Source organism: Apus apus, chromosome 6 (assembly GCF_020740795.1).
Source record: "Apus apus isolate bApuApu2 chromosome 6, bApuApu2.pri.cur, whole genome shotgun sequence".
Taxonomy (NCBI): Eukaryota; Metazoa; Chordata; class Aves; order Apodiformes; family Apodidae; genus Apus; species Apus apus.
Window position 1 is genome coordinate 10,563,643 of NC_067287.1, and position 20,120 is coordinate 10,583,762.

At 42.3% G+C, this 20,120-nt stretch overlaps 1 protein-coding gene across 10 annotated transcripts in view; it reads right to left on the minus strand.

The window, feature by feature from the left end:
* KALRN (kalirin RhoGEF kinase) overlaps positions 1-20,120 on the minus strand; it is a 500,706-nt gene that overhangs the window by 35,870 nt on the left and 444,716 nt on the right. For 7 of the 10 annotated variants that reach the window (XM_051624220.1, XM_051624222.1, XM_051624223.1 and 4 more), the window contains 11 exons: positions 18,314-18,597; positions 17,339-17,443; positions 13,315-13,410; positions 11,517-11,647; positions 7,702-7,768; positions 6,335-6,438; positions 3,763-3,832; positions 3,131-3,217; positions 2,257-2,349; positions 1,144-1,194; positions 755-832 (listed from right to left, as the gene is read on the minus strand). In XM_051624220.1, coding sequence (XP_051480180.1) covers positions 755-832; positions 1,144-1,194; positions 2,257-2,349; positions 3,131-3,217; positions 3,763-3,832; positions 6,335-6,438; positions 7,702-7,768; positions 11,517-11,647; positions 13,315-13,410; positions 17,339-17,443; positions 18,314-18,597 — 1,166 coding nt within the window. The remainder of the gene's footprint in view (positions 1-754; positions 833-1,143; positions 1,195-2,256; positions 2,350-3,130; positions 3,218-3,762; positions 3,833-6,334; positions 6,439-7,701; positions 7,769-11,516; positions 11,648-13,314; positions 13,411-17,338; positions 17,444-18,313; positions 18,598-20,120) is intronic. The other 3 variants (XM_051624221.1, XM_051624226.1, XM_051624225.1) reach the window with 3 other exon arrangements.

The following is a 20,120-nucleotide window of genomic DNA, read 5'->3' on the forward strand; positions in this document are numbered from 1 at the left end:
GTTTAAGGAAAAAAAACACAGGTTTTCTTTGTTCTCATTGCCACTGCTTGTGCATACAAAACCAAAAGCAAGAAGTCTCAAGGAGACTCTTTTGTATACTTTATTTCATACACTGTTCCCATTATGTAGTTTGTAACTGTAGCGCTTGAGTTCCCCCTGGTCATGAGCTCTTCACCACCACCTAAGCCAGCAGGCAGGGACACAAGACCTCTGAAGGTGCAAAAACCTAGGACCTACCTGTTTGCGGGCATGCCACAATGCATAAGATGGCAAGACAAACTTGACTTTGTTTTGGAGATAAGACATCTCACCAGGACTGCCAAAGTCTACATTGGCTTAATTACAAACCACAAGCTGTAACCTGTGGGGTTATAACTCACAGGTCCCCTCCTGGATGTTGCCAAACTCAGAAGGAGCAGTTAACATGTTAATGCTAGGTGGCCTTACTAATAGATGAAGCAGTCTGGTTTACCATTTCTTTTGCTTTGGCAATAGATTTAAGAAGTGTAATTCAAACTTGCAGAAGCTTTAACAGACCTCACACTTTGAAGAAACAACAGGTAGACTGTCACAAATTTAGAGTGAGAGCTGTATCACCTCCACCTTTGAAACCTCACTGAAGCATGCAGCTCAGTGCTGGAGAAAAACAAGCAGTAGATAAACAGCCTGGAACAGGACAGATTGTAGAGACAATCACAGAAAGATAAAATACTTTTCCATGCTTTGTTATTAAAAGCAGAAAGCAAATGCATACCTCAAACCCTTGGAGGCGACCCAGGTTCATCATATCATTGCAGCGTTTCGGTACAAGGCACATCAGTTCAACTGCTTTCTGTTAAGGATAAAGGATGTTGGTTGTTAGGAAAGAATCAAAGGGTTCCTACATGCAAAGTGTCAAATAATGAACTTCAAAAGCCCAATCACTGCTAGCAGTTATTTATGGTGAGGCCCTCATGCACTGAAGATGTACAGTAGTCTAAAACAGGATGGTGCATCTACAGTAGGACTGTGCCTTTTTACTTTTGACTTCAGCTAAGTTTAGAATAGCAGCAGGACCTTCAATCATTGTCAGCAGAACACTGGAGTTTTAATTTCTCTCTATAAAAATGATGTAGTGCTATTGTCCAGGATATGAAATCGTACCTCTATATCAGAGCACTCCAGACCAGCTTTTTCACTGTACCTCAGGAAGTCCTGGAGAAAGCAGAAAGGTTTGCATTAAGGCACTTCAGAAAGAGAAAACAAAAGATGCCAGTTTGAAAGAGTGTATTTAGCATGTGATTTTCTGAGAAGGAATTTGGCAATATTAATAAATTCATCTTCAGAGGTTGCAGAATGTTATAACCACTTTTTAGATATGGTGTGGATGGTTGCTGAAAACATCATGTTAAAAAGACAAAGTGGGGATTAGCCCTTGGGAATGCTGACTTGGTCCCTGTCTTAAGCCTCAAGACCACACACACTTAAAGATTTTCCTTTTCCCTCTGGCAGTTCAGGGAACATGCTGCTGTCCCTTTGCAAGCGTGCAACTACCAAACTGTGGGCTGATGGCAGCCTGCTTGAGACTAGTCGGAAAAAGGAGAAGAAACCAGCTCAGAGCCCCAGTACTGCTGGAGGTTACAGGGTATGGTTCAGATACACCTGATTTTAGATACTAGCTTGAGACCCCTAGGGATGAATGTTCAGACACACTAAGTAACTGGTGTTACAGATAGTCAGCAGAAGCCAGAATGGTCAGACTCCTTGGGAAAATCATTACAGTGGGCTCCCCAAATTTTCAGACATCAGAATATTCTGGAAATAAGTTTCTCAAGTGAATTCCAAGAGGGATACTGGGAAACAGAGGCTGTAGTGTTAGTTAGAATCATACCAGTCAGCACCAAAACCAGGCTTTAATGCTCATGTGTATCTTTATTGCAATTTTAAAAAATGGAATGAAAGTTTGTCCTGAAGCTTCAGGGGAAGAAAATTCCTATTTGAAGTTTATTCTTCTATTAAAAAATTCCAACAGCAAATAAATTAAAAAAATATTTTTATTATCATTAATTACAAACTACTCCCACAGATGTGGCCCTCCTGCTCTCTGGACATTTTCCAAGGAACATTATTATTATATGTCCATGCATAAGCAGACTCCTCTTTCCTCTTATTTTGATGAAGTTATTCCCCAGTTAAAACTCAGGCTGATTTAAAATAGCAGCACTGTAATGCAAGATGACGACTATAGTTTAGTCCAAACTGTATCTTTCCACTCACCTTCAGAAGAAGCTGGTATTTAGTTATTCTTTGAATGGGTTTGATCAGAAAGTCACTGATGGTGAGTCGCTGGCTTATTTCCTGTTGGACCTCCTAAAAAAATTGAGGATTAAAAACAATTGCAAACAATCACAAAGTAAGATAGAGAACATGATAATATGTCTCAGCAGAAACTTATTTACACAGAAAGTGGTTCTGTTCTTAATCTTCTGTTTGCAAGAGGGAATTTTAGAGGATTTAGAAATCTGGCATATCCTATTTAGGCAAGGACTGGGTAAAAGTCATGACCGAGCTGGAAGGCATTGGAAAGCACAGATCCCTTCCCCCTTTGAGCTGACCAAGCAGCACAGCGTGGTCTCGAGATTGCTCTTTCCACTGCAGTGGGGATTAGCTCAGAAACAAACCCTGCAGAGCATGCCTCATGCCCTTGGGTGAAAGGAAACATCTTTCTCTTGTTAAACAAGCTGCTTTCACATTAATATCTAAATGTGTCTAGTCCTCTTGAAAGAGACAAAGTTATTGGGAATTTACGGGAGGCACCACCCAGCTCTGACCATTTTAACCTCCTCCCATTTGTAAACTACAGACTAAAAAGTATTTTTTTATTTTGGACAGAAACCAATGCAGTTGTGGCACTCTGAGGGCCACAGAAAGTTAGTACAGGATTAAATATTTGCTAGAAATTAACAACATGAGAATTTTAAATAAATGAAATAACTTCCCCCCCCCCCCCCGTAGCAGAGACTTTAGCAGCATGTGCAGTTTGAATATTGTCTTGAATTTGTTTTAGACAAACCCCACAGGTCATAGAATAGTCTACTTGCCTAAGATTCACAGCCATTGGTAGCAGTAATGTATCATGAGCCATGCTTACCTCAAAGTATGTCTCATACTCAGCTACTATATATTCAGATCGTGGCTTGTTTTGGCAATAAACCACATACATGTGTAACCGCCGTTCCTGTGAAAGCAAGATGCACAGCAGCCTGGTGAGACATTGGCTACCATTCTGGCCTGTTACTAAACACTGACAGAAGGTTGCTATGATGTCCTGCTTGTTTTCTGAAGTAGGAAAGTAAATTGATAACTGGTTCTGTTCTCCACTTCTGCATCTTAGGCAAGGGGAGGCTACCATAGGGGTAACCAGTTAGAAACATCATCCCCAAACTGGTGGGTCTGAAATTTGCCCCACTGTTCTGCACTAGCTAATATCACATAAGCATGTCAACTGCAGCAGCTGGTGAGTAGCTGCCATAATTATATTTTGGCAGATGTCCTTGGCCACACCAATTTTGCCCCAAAATAAGAAGTCTGAAGAAGGCAATGATTAATGCCTCAGTTAAATCCAGCTGCTCACTGAAGATACATAAATTAAGACTACTTCACATTTAAATTAAGTTTTGACATGTAAAAGTGTCAAGTTGACACAAGTAGATGTTTTCAGAGAGGAGTCATCACACCCTAAATCACAATTACACTAGACATAGGTAACAAAATAAAACTTACATGCTTAATAAAAAGCTGTGCTAAACGATCAGGTTCTTGAAGACATTTTTCCAGTTCAGCCAGGAAAAAGCTGAAAGAAAGGATGTCAACATTTCAGAATTCTTTGTGTCATCTCAGCAGCAAACTACCTGTCCTTCAGATGCATCAGTACAATTTTAGCTACAGTATTCAATTCTAAATGAAAAGGTAAGCATGGCTTCAGCCCTTAATGGTGGCATTTCTAAAACATCCGATGGGAGCTGTGAAATATGGAGATTTTGTCTTGCAAACTATCTGCTCTTTACTGTTACAGAGGCTTCATTTTTTTTTTTTTTTGAAGTGCCAATTACTATTGAATTGCAAGCACTGATTTTCCTTCACTGAGAACTCCCGAAGTAAAACTTTCCCATATACCAAAACACTTGTGAAAACTCAACTGAAGCTTTACCAGGAGTTCCCAGTTGCATGGGCAGATTTGGAGTACTGGTCAACATGAAAGAGATGCAGAAGTTTCCACTTAAATAAGCAAATTAATGCATTTTTGCTGATGCAGTTTTGGTGCATTCTGATTTTCACTGTTTCTCAGTGTATGACTGTAATATACTGTAATTCATAACAGTAATTCAGAAACACTGTCTCCGTCTTGACCTTTGGGGAGTTCCTTCATCCTAGCTTGAATGTCCTTACCAAGAACATACCGAGATTTTCTAACTAGGTTTTTCTAACTGGTAGGCAAATCCTGACAATCTTTCTTTCCCTGATTAAAATGTTTTTCATTGCAGGATTTGTCTCAGATGCCTCCATGTTTTTGCTACAGTAGCCAGATTTGGTGAGAGGACATGCCTGCAATGGTCTGGTCCCATAAAATCCCAGAATCTCAAAAAAAAGATGCACATTGGACAGGTGTCCCAAATAAACATGACTACTACCAGAGACAGCTACTTCCTTAACTCAATCCTCCCTAAATATTAAATTAATCTGCATTTAAATAGACTTCTTGACCCTGATATACAGAACTAAAACTAGGAAATCCCTCCCTGTGTGCTACAGAAAACTCCTACTATCATCATCGCACTTAAACAATGAATGGCACTAGTAAAAAAATTCCACTGTGGGTATCATCAACTTAATATATGGTGAAGCTTTTTCTGACTTTTTGTGTGTGTGTGTGTGTGTGCTCACAAGGGCAACTACCAGAACATAAAGACAGGCCCAGGCCACGAGATAAGCACCTGTGGGACATGTGACTGGAAGGACACTGTGTTTCCTGGGTGAAGGAAATGTCCAGAGCTGAAGGAAGACCCAGCCTGGTGTCCTTGATCCCAGCTCAAGGCTGCACATATATGCTCCAATTCTAGTTAGCTGGAGCTGCAGAGTATTTCTGAGTGGCTGAATTGAAATGATGACCAGATCATCCACAACACCACCGCTGTGGTGGTGTTAGGTCATAGGCTGGACTTGATCTTAAAGGTCTTTTCCAGCCTCAATAATTCTGTGATAAGCAAGATATTGCTTTTAATGAAGTTACAGTGGAAGTGGCCCAGGGTTTGAAATAAAATTCATGTTTCCAGCAGCTTTTCAAAAGCTACCTGCATGAGGACAGGAGTAAGATTTTCAAAGGAAATGAGTTGCTAACTCAGAGTCAAAGCATCAACTAGGCCAAAGCACATCAGAGCTTTCACATGAGAACGATCTTGAAGCTATTTGCATTTTACCACTCTAGTAGCCAAACGTTATTGGTATTGTCAGCCTTCACAATCCTATCAGCTGCACGTGAAGATGTTTGTGTTGCTGAGGACCAAAAGACATAGGAAGGAAACCATGACTTTCCAGCATTCCATTCATCAGTGGGATGAAGTGAGCCTAACACTGTGACCCAAAGAACACACTTAGGGTAGTTTCAGCAGCTTTTCTGAGGATCCTGCAAGCGCCTTACTAGCAGCAACTCTCTGGGAGTCACGCTGGGACTGCTTATGGGCAGTAGCTCTGGAGCTGTGGATGGACCACAATGATCTCTTCCACTGAGCCTCTTGTCCTGGCTCCCCAGCAGAGCTGCTGGCAGCACAGCACCGACACAGAGCACACCCTCATGAGTGCAAGAACATTTCTGTCACACTGACCAGCACTTCTGGCATGGTTTTTGAGCCAGCATAAAGCTGTATCTGTGAGAAACAGCAGTACAAATACCCTCCCATGAAGCCAGGCAGTGCAAAGCCACAGCCCTCCAAAGGTTTCTGACTGGGGAAAAAGGATTTTATGTAAGACCAATGCTTTGCATCATGCAGTTGCCATTTCTGATTGGGTAAACAAAGCCCTGTGTCAGGATCTAGTGTATCATGAAACTGTGGCTAAAAGCAGATGAATTAGATGTTCTCAGGATACAAGGTAGCCATGATTCATGAGGTTATTTAGCAGCACTTACAAACCAACAGAGACCATTTAAAGTGAGGCAACGTCCTTTGGAAGTTCAGCCCTGAACGACCTGCTGATGTTCAATTAGAAGTAGCTTAGGTGAACAGACATCATATATCCCAGTTCTTCATGGACAAGTGGTTAGAAAGGAGCTTAAAAAGTAACTAAACCAAAAACTTACTCTTTGTGCCAGTCATAGATCTGGTGAATATTGCCAAATACTATCTTGTCTTTCCCTTTCATATCTTCAGAAACTCCTTTTTCTTCTATCCTCTTCATGAAGCCCTTTAGGATTAATGATCAGTGATTAGCAAAGGGTTAGTTTGAAGAGAAGCATAATTACATTGATTTTTTTCAAAAAAGCAAAATTTTTTTAAAAGATCAATGTCAGGATTTTTTAGATTGAAAATGCTTAAATACCTTTTGTACAATTTACAACCAGAAATCCATCTAGACACTTTAAATTACACAGTTTGTTTAAAAGAATACTTCAATGAATTTGTTCTTAGTATCTACAAACCATAACTAAATGTCATTGAAGTCACAAGTGCAAGTAGAAGATAAAAGTTAAACCAAAGTAGTTTATCAAGCTCTTGCCTTCTCTGGTAGAAGGAAGAAGCCAGATTCTGCACAGAGCTCTTCCATTCATCACCATGAGTATTTTGTGAGAGCACAAAGCCAAGCAGTAAGTTTAGAGTCATATGAATAAGATTTCTCACACCTCCTGAGAGCTTCTTTACAAGCCTTTGGAGCACTGCAGCCCTGTCAGGTTTGCCAGTGGAGCAAGATGCAAACAGAAGAAAACACAAAGTTGGAAGCTTCAAGTTGGAAGCTGTTGAAAATCACTGTTAGATAGGCTGATAATTCTCCTTGGACCAGTGAATAACAAAAGCACTGCTGAAAGCCCACGCCAGTCATGTGCCTCCAGTTCTGAGTCCTGGCTGGGAAAAAACCTGGACAGGTGATTCCCAGGGATCAGCCAGGCCTTACAAGCTGAAGGTTAAAATACTACGACTGCTTTTTAACAGAAAAAAACCCTGCAAAACTCGACTGTATCTCTATTTTATTTCTTTTTTTTTCCAAACAATAATTCACAGCCCACACAGGTACCTCAGCATAGATCCAAACCCAGCTTCTGGAAAGGTACTGAGATGCAGGACTTCAGTCCAGGTGCAAACTCAAGTAAAGCATGTGTTACCATTACTCAATATGACAGCGAGAAAAACACGAACAAAGTGGTAGGAGCATGAGCTATTCTCCACCAGTGCCCTTAAGGCTGCATGAGAGCAGAAAGAGTTTGTCACAAGCAGGGTAGCCAAGAAAAACCTTTGCACACTGGGGCTGAAACCTAAAATACAAGATTTGTTAGATGGAAACAAAAATAGTTTCCAAAGACATTTCTTCTTGTTTCTGTCAACATGAGAAGGGGACCATGGAAGCAGAGTGCAATACAAAGCAGTTTGTTTCTCATGCTGCATTTTCTGTCGACTCTTTCCAGCATGGTGCTTTTTAGTGGGAAAGCATTTTGCAGGGTTTGCTTCAGCTCACCTCCACAACAGTTCCCAAGTCTTTGACGTAGTCTTTCTCAGTCTGTACCAGCTCATTTAAGACAAACCTAAATTAAAACAGAACACACACATATTTGACCATATTACTTGATGTTACTGTTTGTTCCTCTTACCACATATTACCCCACTGTCATTCTAGGTCACATAATAGGACTCATTCTTTGTTCACTTACAGCTCGGTGGAGTGTAAATGACAAAAATGCCACATTTCAGGTCAGGGTAGTTTCAGTTCTCTTAACCACTCTTTCATCTTACCCCTTTTTACCCCCCATCCCAGGATGGTGCAAGAGCAGCAGCACAAACAGCTGCCTGTACTTTGAACTACCCCTCCCTGCTCTCCTCTTCTCCACCCCCCATGCAGACCTCCTGATGGCAATGGAGAGATGTCCTGACCCATTCTGTAGCAAGCAGGAGAGGACTTAAGTATCTCCTCCACTCTGCCAATGCAGAAGGGTTGGATCTAGATTTAAGGCTCTTTTCCAACCTAAATAATTCTGTGATTCTGTGACTTAGGATTTGGCTTTGCCCAAGATTCATCACTTCATTTTTAATTTGGAAGTTTCAAACACTTAGAAAACAAATGCCCCCCTTCCATTATAACCAAGGGCTTAATCTTTCAGATTAGGCAATCTACATGTGGTTGTCAAACGCTTTACACTGATTTCAGAGTTAAAAATCCTGGGTTGGGGAGTCATCTAACGAAGGCCTGGCGGATGCAAACAACAGCAAGCTAAAAAAAGCCCCTCCTTTGTAAGGCAAACTGACTAATCACATCATGTTCTTTCGAGGACGATTTCAAAAAGTTACAGCTTGCTGCAGACAGTTTGCCTCTCAATTACACCAATACACAGATTTGGCACATGACAAATAAACTCCATCTGTGCTCAAGTTCACTACAGCAGTAACAAGGCTAACAAGATAAAGGATTGCTTTCATGTCTAATATCACTGTTCACATCAATCAGCAGGCTGACCCACTTGAAACAATAGGGCTGAGGGCAAACAGAACTGAGATAAAAGCCTGGTTGAATTATCTAGAGAAAAAACAAAATCTGACTGGTGTTGCAAGGAGACACTCAGTTATGACAGTTTACTGAGAAAATAAATCCTGCCCAATGTGTCCCTTGCTCAGCTCGGAGGAGATACTTAAGACACGTGGCAGGAAGAAGTCAAACAGCTTCTTGTTCATTTGAGAGTGAAATCCAGCCCCCTTGGCAGAGGACAGTGCTGGCAGCAGCGATGCCAGATGCTTGTGCTCTCCGAAGCGCCCTGCCAAGTTGCGTGCCTGGGCAGTAAACATGCACAGGGCAAAAGGCTGCTCCATCACCAAGCAGCAGCGTATGGCCTGAAAAAGAGTGTGCTGTACAGTCCCCTTTGCTGGCTGACCCACCGTGCCCTTGCAGAGGCCTTGCCCCAGCTCCTCCACATGGGGAGGCATGCCAGGAGGTCACTTTCCATCTTGCACCATCTCCATCTGTCTCGCGCCCCATGAACACAGAGAGCTGCTGAAAAGATGGGGAGAACCTCTCCCTTCTGCTCCCTGCCTCTCCCACGCCCAGCTCCTTTGGTTGGAGTTACTGTGAGGGTACATCTGGCCAAACCCTGCTCTAAAAATGAAGCAGCAGGTAGCTACTTGTAGTACTTCATGTTGCTGCACACGCAGGCAGTTGGGTTTGAGTTACAAATGAGTGGAGCAACCAGGTGTCTATCAGATGGACAGACTAAACCTGCAAATTCACACCTTTTAGGAAGCAGGGTCTGCATCTCCACTGCCTACCTTAACTCAGCATCAGCATTCCCTCAGCCCCCCTTTTCCTAGCAAGCGGAAGAATCAACGCTGACCCTCTCTGTTAGTTTTCTGAAGCCCACCTAACACAGGACCTTGGAGGTACTCCCAAATTTAAGGTTTCTAAGATCCATGCTACCACAAATTCAAATTCACTCATCTCCTAATCTGATAACATGCAGCAAGAGCAGGTAGATGCTTGGAAGGTGCCTGCCTTGGTCACCAGAAGGTGTTGACTACACAGCTGTATTTCAAATAGCATGAACTGGAATAGAGCCTCCTCACTTCTGAGTAAGTCTGAATATCTGGATATTTTGTTAGCATTGTATTAAAACTATACAGAACACCATGACTAGATGAGACCATTGCCTTATTGCTCATAGGAATACAGCAATCAAGTCTGATGGAATAGGGGCTTCCTAACACTCAGGCTAACTGCTGGCATGCAAGTGTTGCCAGAAGCACAGGAAACCACTGTCCATGCCTGTGCAAGGCAGGAGAATGAGGGGTCACAGCTCAAGTCTGGAGCTCAGCTGCCTCATACGGTTATGGAATTAAAAACAGCAAGCTGCAGAGATACAGAACACAGACACAAAGAAGCTGGAGAAGAGACAGATGTCTTGTGCTGAAAGCCACTAGCAGGTGCTCCTAAACATCCTGGCGTTTAGGAAATCTGGACGGAGGCAGCCACTAATTACGTGTAGCACGCTGCCTGTCCCCCTGCCAGAACTGTCACAAAGCAACAGTGTATCTATGCTCACAGTGGCAAAGGTCTCTGCACTAAAACTGCAACCTGCAGTCAGTTGCCAGTTATTTAATAAACTAATTACTATCAGAGAAAGCCCAGAACTTGCAACATTGAGGAGCTTTTAGGGGACAGGCGTGGGCACAGGTGTCCCCTGTGGGAAAGCTGTCTAGCAGAAAACGTCCCCCATTCAGAAACACATACAGGAGCGTCCTGTCCCTGTCTTTTGCTGGGAGTTGATCCAGTTCCTCACTTTATTGCTCCTCTGGCTTCATACAACAAGCTGCAGAAGCAAATGATTCCTTTCACAGACCTGTGACATTTTGCTCCTGCTTCCTTGTCTACACTTAACTTCCTCTTATCCTCCTCTGCCTTGCTTTTCCATCCCTGCTTGGCGTCTTTCCCAAATGTGCTGCTCTTCTTCCACTTCTCACCTTACCACACTCCAATGAGACCTGTATGGACCATTACTTTTCCCATCAATACATGAATTGATTAGATGGCTGCAGTTACTGTTTTTAGTGTAACAAGCAGTATAAGAAAACTGCTACCCGAACTTTCTTTCACAGAATTCTTGATTCTGTTTCCCAGGTCCTCTGTGTCCTTCAGGCTAACCATGCATTTAAGGAATAGTTTAATCATTAGAAGTTTTGAAAGCACAAATGTTATTTCTGCTACATTTACAGGACTGTACAGATAATTTTAAAAACTCCTTTCATGAACTATCACTATTTCTTTCCGCTCCTATTGCCAAGAATATGAGGGTTTCCCAAATGAAACTGTATCTTTGGTGGCTGTTTCCACCACAAATGAATCTGAATTCTGCTCATTCCTTTGCAAATAGCTAAAGCAAAAAAATTATAATCTTATTTGAAAAATCCTAGTGGGATTCTCTGTTCCTTTCCTTGAAGGAAGCTAAAAAGGTCAACCACATATCCTCTTTTTGAGAGCTGATTTCTCCTCTGGCAATGCAGTCACTACCAAGGCAAATGTCTCTGTAATACTTCTCTTCAGAGGCTTTTACAGCAACAGGTATTTGCTTTCTGGGGTAAACCTGCACATTTTAAAGGGTGATGATGAACTTCCTGAGTGTGCAAATGCTTTTATAAAGTATTTTTACAGGTTAAGGAAAAACAGAAGCAAGCAGAACACGGTTTTACTCCCAGCTCCACGCTCACTCACTGACTACAAAGTATTTTTTCAGTGCAGCTACGTGTCCTCCTTGGGTGCATATTTCAGAAAGAAGAACCAGCAAGATGACTTACATCCTGCCTCTCATTGCTTTGGCTTTCTGTTCCTCTTCAAGGTTTCGTGGGGGAGTTGAAGGCGTCATTCCTTCATTTAAGCAGCCAGTGGCATCTTTCAAGCTTCCCCGGTAAGATCCTCCTTCAAGGGTCTGAAAACCCCAAAGAACGAGAGAATAAATGTTATCCTTGAACTTCAGCATCAGTGTTATTTTCTGTTTCAAGTTACTTCTGCAATCAACAATGAAGTATAAAACCAAGCAGAGTATTCAGCAACACTTTCCTGCAGGACTCGGTGAAACACAAACCAGTATTCAGTTGATATAAGACTCCCCCTGGTCCCATCCCCCCAAAAAAAAAAAAAAAAAAGACATTAAAACAGATGTCCTTTTGCCAGAAGATGAGAAAAAATGTTCCAGTAGCTCCAGGATGAGAAAACTCTTTCAAATTTTTTTCAAAACAACCTGAAAGTATCCTGGTGTCTCAATCAGAATCAGGCTACACGTGGTCAGTGTTTCTCTGCCAAAGACCGAAGGGGGATTCTTCATAATAAAGTAAAACACAAAATGAAACAGAAATAGATGGATACATAGTAACATTTCACAATAATTAAAGTTGCTCCCAAATTCCCAGAAAGCAACTGCAATTGACCTAACCACCTGCATATGGGGAATAGAAAATAAAACATCCACAGAAAATACATCTGACTGGATTCATGAAATACTTTCCAATTTGTTAGTCCCTCGATGGAACAAAACTATTTCTGAGCAAATTTTCTGGGAATGTCCTTCTCGGTTTCCCATGTCACAAAGAGCTTCTTCACCACTTACCCCTTATCAAGCACCCTATGAATGCAGAGTATCTTCATGTATCAAAATCTCAAACAGAAATTACCAAAACCCTCCAAAATTACTTGTTAGGTAAAGCTGCTTGCACAGAGTTACAGTAATTTAAAGATCACAGTGATTTGTTGGCTTTGTTTTTACTCTCTTCATCCTTCCAGAATATGTCAGGAAACAAACCTTTTTAGGTTTGTCATAATCCTGCTTTAATCCTGACTCGTTAATTAAGTAAAACTTGCTCAAAGCAAGCATTTACCTAATTTTAGAGGTTCTGGGACATGTAGAAAAAGGTGTAGCTTTTTATATTAACATTTTGGACTGTTTCAGGGAAAACTTCAGAGAAGCCAAGATATGAAACAGGATTTACTCTCCCAGACATGGGAACAGAATGGAAGAGTTAATGATACTGGCATTTTTTTACAAATTAAATCCAGAGCATTTTTATTGCTTATTTCACTCCCTGTCAGATAGAGTTGACAAGACAGATTAAAAGTGACACATGAATCTTTGTAAAATTAAAGCACACCTGTGATACTTCAAGCAGTTTTACTCTTTAGAGCATCTTCTCAGGGAAAGCAGAATACCAAACAAATTGACATCTTGTGTAGTAAAATCCCCATGCCTCAGAAGAAGCTTGAAAACAAAACATCCCACTGTGTACACTATTTGAAAGAATACCAGCAAGACCCCAGAAAGAGAACAGTACAGTAGCTCATACTCTGCAAAGCTCACTCCAGAAGTGCCTTTTGACTTTGCAGTGCAGAGCCTACATGGCAACATGAAATCTAGGCTTCATCTCACATGTGAAGCAAATACATTAGATACTCTACTGAGAAGCAGAGCACACAGGGTTAATAAAAGCACAGCAGATGAAGGTGGAAAGCAAGGAAAACAGAAACAAGAGGCAGACTTGAAAGCCCTTCCCTAGAGTCATATTAGGCCTGTTGTGTACACAGTTTTCACAGCACTAAACTTACCAGCTTAGTTTTGACCAACTTTTCTATTGCACTGACAAGATCCGCAGCAGTTGGGACATCAGAGGAGCTCTGTCGAGCAGCTAGCAAAGAGGAGGACTGCAAGACACCAGGTTGCAAAGGAAAAGCAAGTTAGCAGGATGAGAAGGGAGTAGGAAACCGGGGGTCAGTGAAGCAGCTTCTGAGACAAGAGAATGAATGGGGAAGGGGAGCAGGAGGGTCAGAGGACCACATGCATGGTCAGCTGAGTGAGTGTTGCTGTATCAAACAAGGATGAAATTGCCTTCCACTTCTGGCTGCACATCCCCCTGCAGCAGTTCCAAAACAGGGAACCAGGGAGCAGCACTGAAGAACTGAAGTTCGTTAGCAACCGGGCTACAATACCCTTAATGTCTGTTGATTGCTCCTTCAAAGGACATCTATAGTCTTACAGACTCCAGAAAATTGATTATCTTACTGTGGATGTTATAAATTACCCCCTCCCCTATACACACACATTTAATAAATGCAGTTAACTACACATGGTAGTTACAGGCAAAGGGGGAGGGAGGCAGGGAAGAATGAATCATTCCCCCTCCCTCCCCACAGATCAACTGCAACTCCAAATGATCTCAGAGGATGCCTCACATTCATATATATTGAGCCATCTGGAACACGTATCTTTCCTTTCCCCTCTCTGCAATCAGTAGAGAGAAAACACCCCTGCATATCTCATCTGTCCTAGGCACCTGGCAAAGGAAACACTCTTTGGAGATGCCTACTATTCCCTATTGACATTAGTTAGAATATTTTCAGTCTCACTTCTCTATGCTTGTCAGCATTTTAGGTGCCTGACATCATGTAATGTCTATAGATGTCTCCACATTCAGGCAGACACAGCTAACAGCTGCTGGTTGTTCCAAATCTCCAGAAACACTGAGATTGTGAAGACTGGCCTCTGTGTGAAAAACTCAGCTTTAGTTAAAAGTTTTTGCTTTATATGGGTCTCTTCACCCCTTGGTCTTTGTCCTAAGAAACCTCACTTGGAAAACCCAAACTCCTGAGATATCTTTGGGAATTGCTATTTATTAGCTCACCTACATTTCTTCTGAACAAAACACAAGCACTGACTTAAACTATAAGCCATTTGGTAACCTGCTTTTGCCAGGCTGACACAGACTAAAGCATGGCAAAACTTTTTACATTTCTGCACCAGAATTACTAAAAGGCTTATTCATGTCTCAGCTGCTTAATAAAGGTCTTCTGGAGAGCACTTGTTTAAGCAAAGTCACTGTGCAGGCACCAATGAACATGCATCTACTAGGGCTGGGGAGCGAGATGTGGAAATGTGATGGCAGGAATTAGGCAGCTGGCCCCCTCTTCAAGCAGCCCTTGGGGGAGGCTGCTCATGATGAGTGATGCAGGTCCAGGAGGAGAAAAAAAAGGCAAAGGAGATTAATCCCAACCAGAAGCCTAGGAGCCTTGTGACAGAGCAGCCTGTCACTCCTCACCTGTCTTTCCCAAATAATGCATCTAATCAACAGTTCTAATTACAACAAAAACAAAAACTACAGGTAATCAGGCTGGTAATTGAGGAATTAGGCTGGTAATGCAGGAATCTCATACAAATGTAACAGCTCAGACAGCCTGTTTCACCTGCAATGTGCACAGACATGCCTAGGAAAAAAACAACCTGAAAATATTGTGAAGAGATACTGGACAAGTACATAGATGGTAACATCTAACATAACCATTCTAGCAGGAGGAGTCCAGTTTATGGAGGCACTAAACAGCTGTTCCTCTCACTTCTTTTAACTGAAATTGCTCAATATTTGTGAAAAGTAAATAACTGCAGGATTTTGAAGGGAGCATGGAAACATTTGCTGCCTACAAGCCTTTCAGGGTAAAATAAAACTCTTCAGTGATTAAGGAGAGTCTGGTTTGTGCGGGAAAAATGAAAAAAAAAAAGGTATTTCTATTTCCCAGAAAGTAAATTATGAATTTCTAATATAAAGACATCTTGCAATTTGTCTTTATAAGAGTCTCCAAGAGCAGTGAGGCATGATTATTTCTGTCTTGCCAAAGGGCTCAGGGAAAAGTGCCCCCACCCCCCTGCACCATGCAGATATCTCCCATCTACCACAGCTGCCCCCCCCTTGCTGGTGCTGGTCCAACCTAAGCCCATGCCTGTAAGCAGTAGCAGGACATGAGCAGGGAGCTCTGCCCAAATTAACACCCTTAAAAAGCTTTTGGCTTCAACACGACTCAAACATTGCTAACGTGGTGCTCCTGTGCCAGGGAATTCAGAAGCCGTGTTAGTGAGCTGAAGTGTTGTGTTTTTTTTGCCCCGTGACAAAAATTGAGCAAGGGAAGAAAAAGAGAGAAAAAGGTTTTCAGATGCATCTTGCTCAATTTAATGTGCTCTTCTAGGATCGAGTGAAGAAACAGGATTCCAAAACACTCTAAAGAACTTAGGCATCTGGAGTGGAAAACAGTTCAGCTCCACAACTTTGACGCTGTCAGAAATGTATTTAAGAAATACTGAAATCACATGGCATGTTAAAAATCAAAAATAGTGACCCAACTCAAGCAGTTTTGGTTTTCTTTAGAAAAACCCAAAAACACCCCCACAAAAAGCAAGATAACTAACCCCAAAACACTTAGCTAAACACCACAAGGAACAAGCCAGGATCCACTGCTGTTGTGCTGGGCATGGATCCACCACGCTCTGCTCTGCAGACCTTTCGCCTCTGCCCCTCACCAGCCAGCAGCACATCCAGCACACAAAGGGCAAGAGTCCACGACTCCAGCTGCTTCCTTCTGGTCTTCCTGCCACCACAATGTCATAACATTTCCTGACAGATCAGCAGCAAGCCCCCGAATTCTTTCCTCCATCATTCTGCTCCTTGAGTTCCATAAATAATTGCGCCCTTCTCCCTCTGTATTTCCAAACTCCTGCACCCTTCCCAGGAACATTCTGGGTTGTTGGGGTTTTTTCTGTCAATTTATTAATCTCCCCTATCCTTGATTCTTCTCATGCAGTAATTACAATCAGAGGATAGAGATACAGAAGTGGCAGTGCTAAAAACAGATGCCAGCAGGAAAGCAGGAAACAGCTAAACAGGAGGATGGATTTCTACAAGGGAGATGACAGCACCAGGGAAAGGTGGGGGAGGACATGTGCAGATAGGACCTGCACTGACTGTGAATGTAAACCACTGCCATGGCCATATTCACAGATTCTCACCCCAAGCCCAGGAGAGCGACTGAAGGACTCTGCAAGCCACTGCACCATCTACCACAGCAAATTCTGACTTAACATCCAAGAGACCCTAGCTAACAGCAGAGAACAACCACCACCAGCATGGTGCACAAAGATGGCCAAACCAAAGCCTTTCCTAGCCCCCTGAGGGGGACTTCAGATATCTTGTGATCTTCTGACCTAACTGGAGCTAGTGGGCCATTTACTGATGACCAGCCATGTATGCTGAAAATGGAAAACAACAGCACTGAGTTGGCTTTTCCATCTACAAGTTTTAAAGCACTTACCCATTGAGGGTGGACGGTGGGGTACAGAGTGACAACATTCCTGGACCCCAAACACACACAAAGCCTGACTGGAGAGCTCACAACCTATCTCAGTCTTGCTAAAGGTGACGTTTCTGGATTCAAGCGAGCTCCAGCATCTGTCACACCCCTGGGGCCCAAGCTGCCACCAAACACCAGCTGCTGCTGCCAGACACCAAAGGCACTTTTAAAACAGATGTGGAGAACATGCATAGCCAGCCTGAGTGGGGTTTTTGACCCCACACAACACAAGCGCATGATGGAGCTGCCATGAAATGGAATGCCAGGGCTAAATAGCTTATCCAGCACCATTTAAAGATCTAGTTGGTGAAAGGTACTAAATTATGATTAGCACACAGGAGTCTCTCATAACCACAAGTCTAGGCCCTGTATAGTAGAAGACCACTATGAAACCACTGTGAGATGGCTGTGTGAGAAATGCACTTAAACAGCTAACAGATATAGCAGGAGAAGGCCTTACCATCTCATCTTGGGTTGGATCATTGTCAAATATCTTCATAGGAGGAGGAAGAGGTGTGTGAGACTCTTCATCTGGTTCATCTTCTCCCCAACCCTTCTTGCTCTTCTGAAGAAAAGTTAAATATAATTAGAAACAGGGATGTGTTTATCTTTTTAGATATCTGAGCCCTGCCACCAGGATTTGAGTCTGTTAACACTAACATTGGCTTAATATTGCATTGAGTGGAGAGAACTTTAGGTCATGCTAAGAATCATGGAAAAGAAACAATAAAGATGTAAGGTTTTTCCAGTTAATCTTAGTGCATTTTAAGAGTTACAGAAATATAGTTCTTAGGTCACCCAAGTAGTTAAGGCAGTTACAGCTGCCTGTGTGCCGATGAAATAGTACTTTTTTATTTGAGATCAGTTCAACGTACAGTTTCTAAAATACGTTCCTCTGTTTGTGTTCAGTTAGTATCTTCTCCATTTTTGGCTTGTAATTCCATATTCACTTTATAAGGAAAGAGCCATTCTGGCAAAGAACATGCCTGCAGAGAAACTGTGGCTACAGATCCGTAGCAGATTTAACAGAAACATGGGTATTTTGCTGAGTGTTTTCTTTCAAAAAGGAATCACGCTGCCACAGTAGGATAAAGGCAACATGAACTTCAGCAAAAAGTGATAACAACTGGGCAATAACAACTTCATTTCTATCTTTGGCAGCTTTCTAATAGGCTATTTAAAAAAAACATAAACCAAAAAACCAACAAAAAACTCTAGTCAAAGGACAATCATACATGTGAACTTTGAAATGCTGTTCCCTGTATATTCCGTTGCTCTTTGGATGACAACGCTGTCTCCAATCAATGCCATTTTACAGATGATCTTCTGTTCCCTTTAGACCCTGAGGGAACAGCGTTTACTCAAGCATGAATCACACACTGCAGGAGAGACTATCAGAGATATGGCCTTTCCTGCAACAAACACCAACACAGACCTCATCTGCGCTGTCTCCTTGAGGAGTGGTTTCATCTCCGGTCTTCGGTGAGCCGAGGTCAAAGCTCTTCCTGCCATCTCGCACCTTCTTCTGTTTCTTGATGTTGCTCTCGGTCTTCCCGCTGTTCAGCCGGCGCACAGGACTAGTCAACCACTTCTTCAGGGTGTTGGTCGAACGCTTGGGGCCAGGAGAGCTCTGGATGGAGTTGAGAGATGGCTGAGGTTGTAAGTTGGCCACTGAATCAGACTTGCCCCCGTTGTCATTGGAAGAGACCGAATATGCATCTGGAAGAAAACAAGGCAGGTGACAGATCATACCAACACCTCCGTGTCCTAGTGCACAGCAAGCACTTGGCAGCCCCAGGCATGAAATTACAGGCTGCCTCAATGAAAGGTTTTGCGACCAACAAACATTGTTTAAACTTCCGTGCACACCAGAGAGGAATACAACCTGCAACAGGCATTTCTCACGATCTTACACACTTCTCTCCTTTCCTACCACACTCTTTCTCCTTACGAAAGACTGCAGACAGAAAAGTTCTCTAGTTTTTGATGAAAGTCTGAATTTCATGCTAAGTGCTGAATTTCTCAGCACCCTCCCACAGATTTCATTGTAAATTGCCAGGAAGAAAATAACCACAAAAAGCAGATTACCACAGGAGACTTGACAACCACCAACACTTTGTCAGGTTCCTATTCCATAAATGTTTCTCAGCTGTTTCCAGACCCCAATGACATTACTGTTAGACTACTTATTACCTTCCAAAGGTTTTGAAGCACCTTAAAATTATCTCCTTTACCCCTGAAAGCAATTTGCCAGAAGACTTCACACCTTCCCTGGAACTTAGAAACTGGAATGTATAACTGCAAAGGATGACAAATTGTTCAAACCAAAGGAAACTCCCAAGAAGGAGATACAAAGCTGGCTTAAAATTAAAAAAATATTTCCATTATATCCAAGCAGGAGATTCTGCTGAGTTGTATCCAACCACAATTATCAATACACATGTTCAGACTAGCACCTGAGAAATGGATGCAACCTCCCTTACTCTCCCCAAAAGCAACAGACCAAAGATGTGCCAACATTAGCAAGTCTTTCAAACCAAAACAAACAAGTTACTTGAAGATTTCTCAACTGCCCTTTAGGAACAAGTGCCCTGCTTTCACCTTTCTGAAACCATGGCATGACAACTCCCTCCCCAGGGGCAATCACGGACTGAGACTAAACCAACACAGTTTAAGACAATTTTTTTTTTTTTTTTAAGAATTCAGAAATAGTCACACTCCTGTAAAATGCATCTCAGACTGTATATCAAAAAGCAGTCAGCTGATGTTATTAAACATTTTTAGATGGTTATCTCTGAGTCTTTTATCCTCCCCAGCAGAAAAGGAAAATACAAGTTACAACACATGAAAACAGCTTGGTGCAACCACATATTCTCAGTTCAGCAATAATATCATTAGAGCTACTGGCTAGTACACATGCTGAGGAAGAGCTACTCTCCCAGGGAATTGTTACCTATATTGCTTTAGAAGCCAGTTCCTGCTACCTGCACACAGAGCTCCTACGCCACTGGGCAAAGCTGCTGCTCACAGCTGGCTACACACCGAGCTGAAACTACAGCCTGCCTTATCTGCAGCTTGTAAAATGCAGACTGGGAGAGTTACAACATTTTATAATATTTTATAACCATAGACAGGCTCAGTCAGGAGTTGAACCACTAATTTATTACATACCTGAGGTCAAAAGTTAGGTTTTTAGAACATACGGAAAGAATTGTAACAAGCTAGAGGAAGTCAAAGAGCAT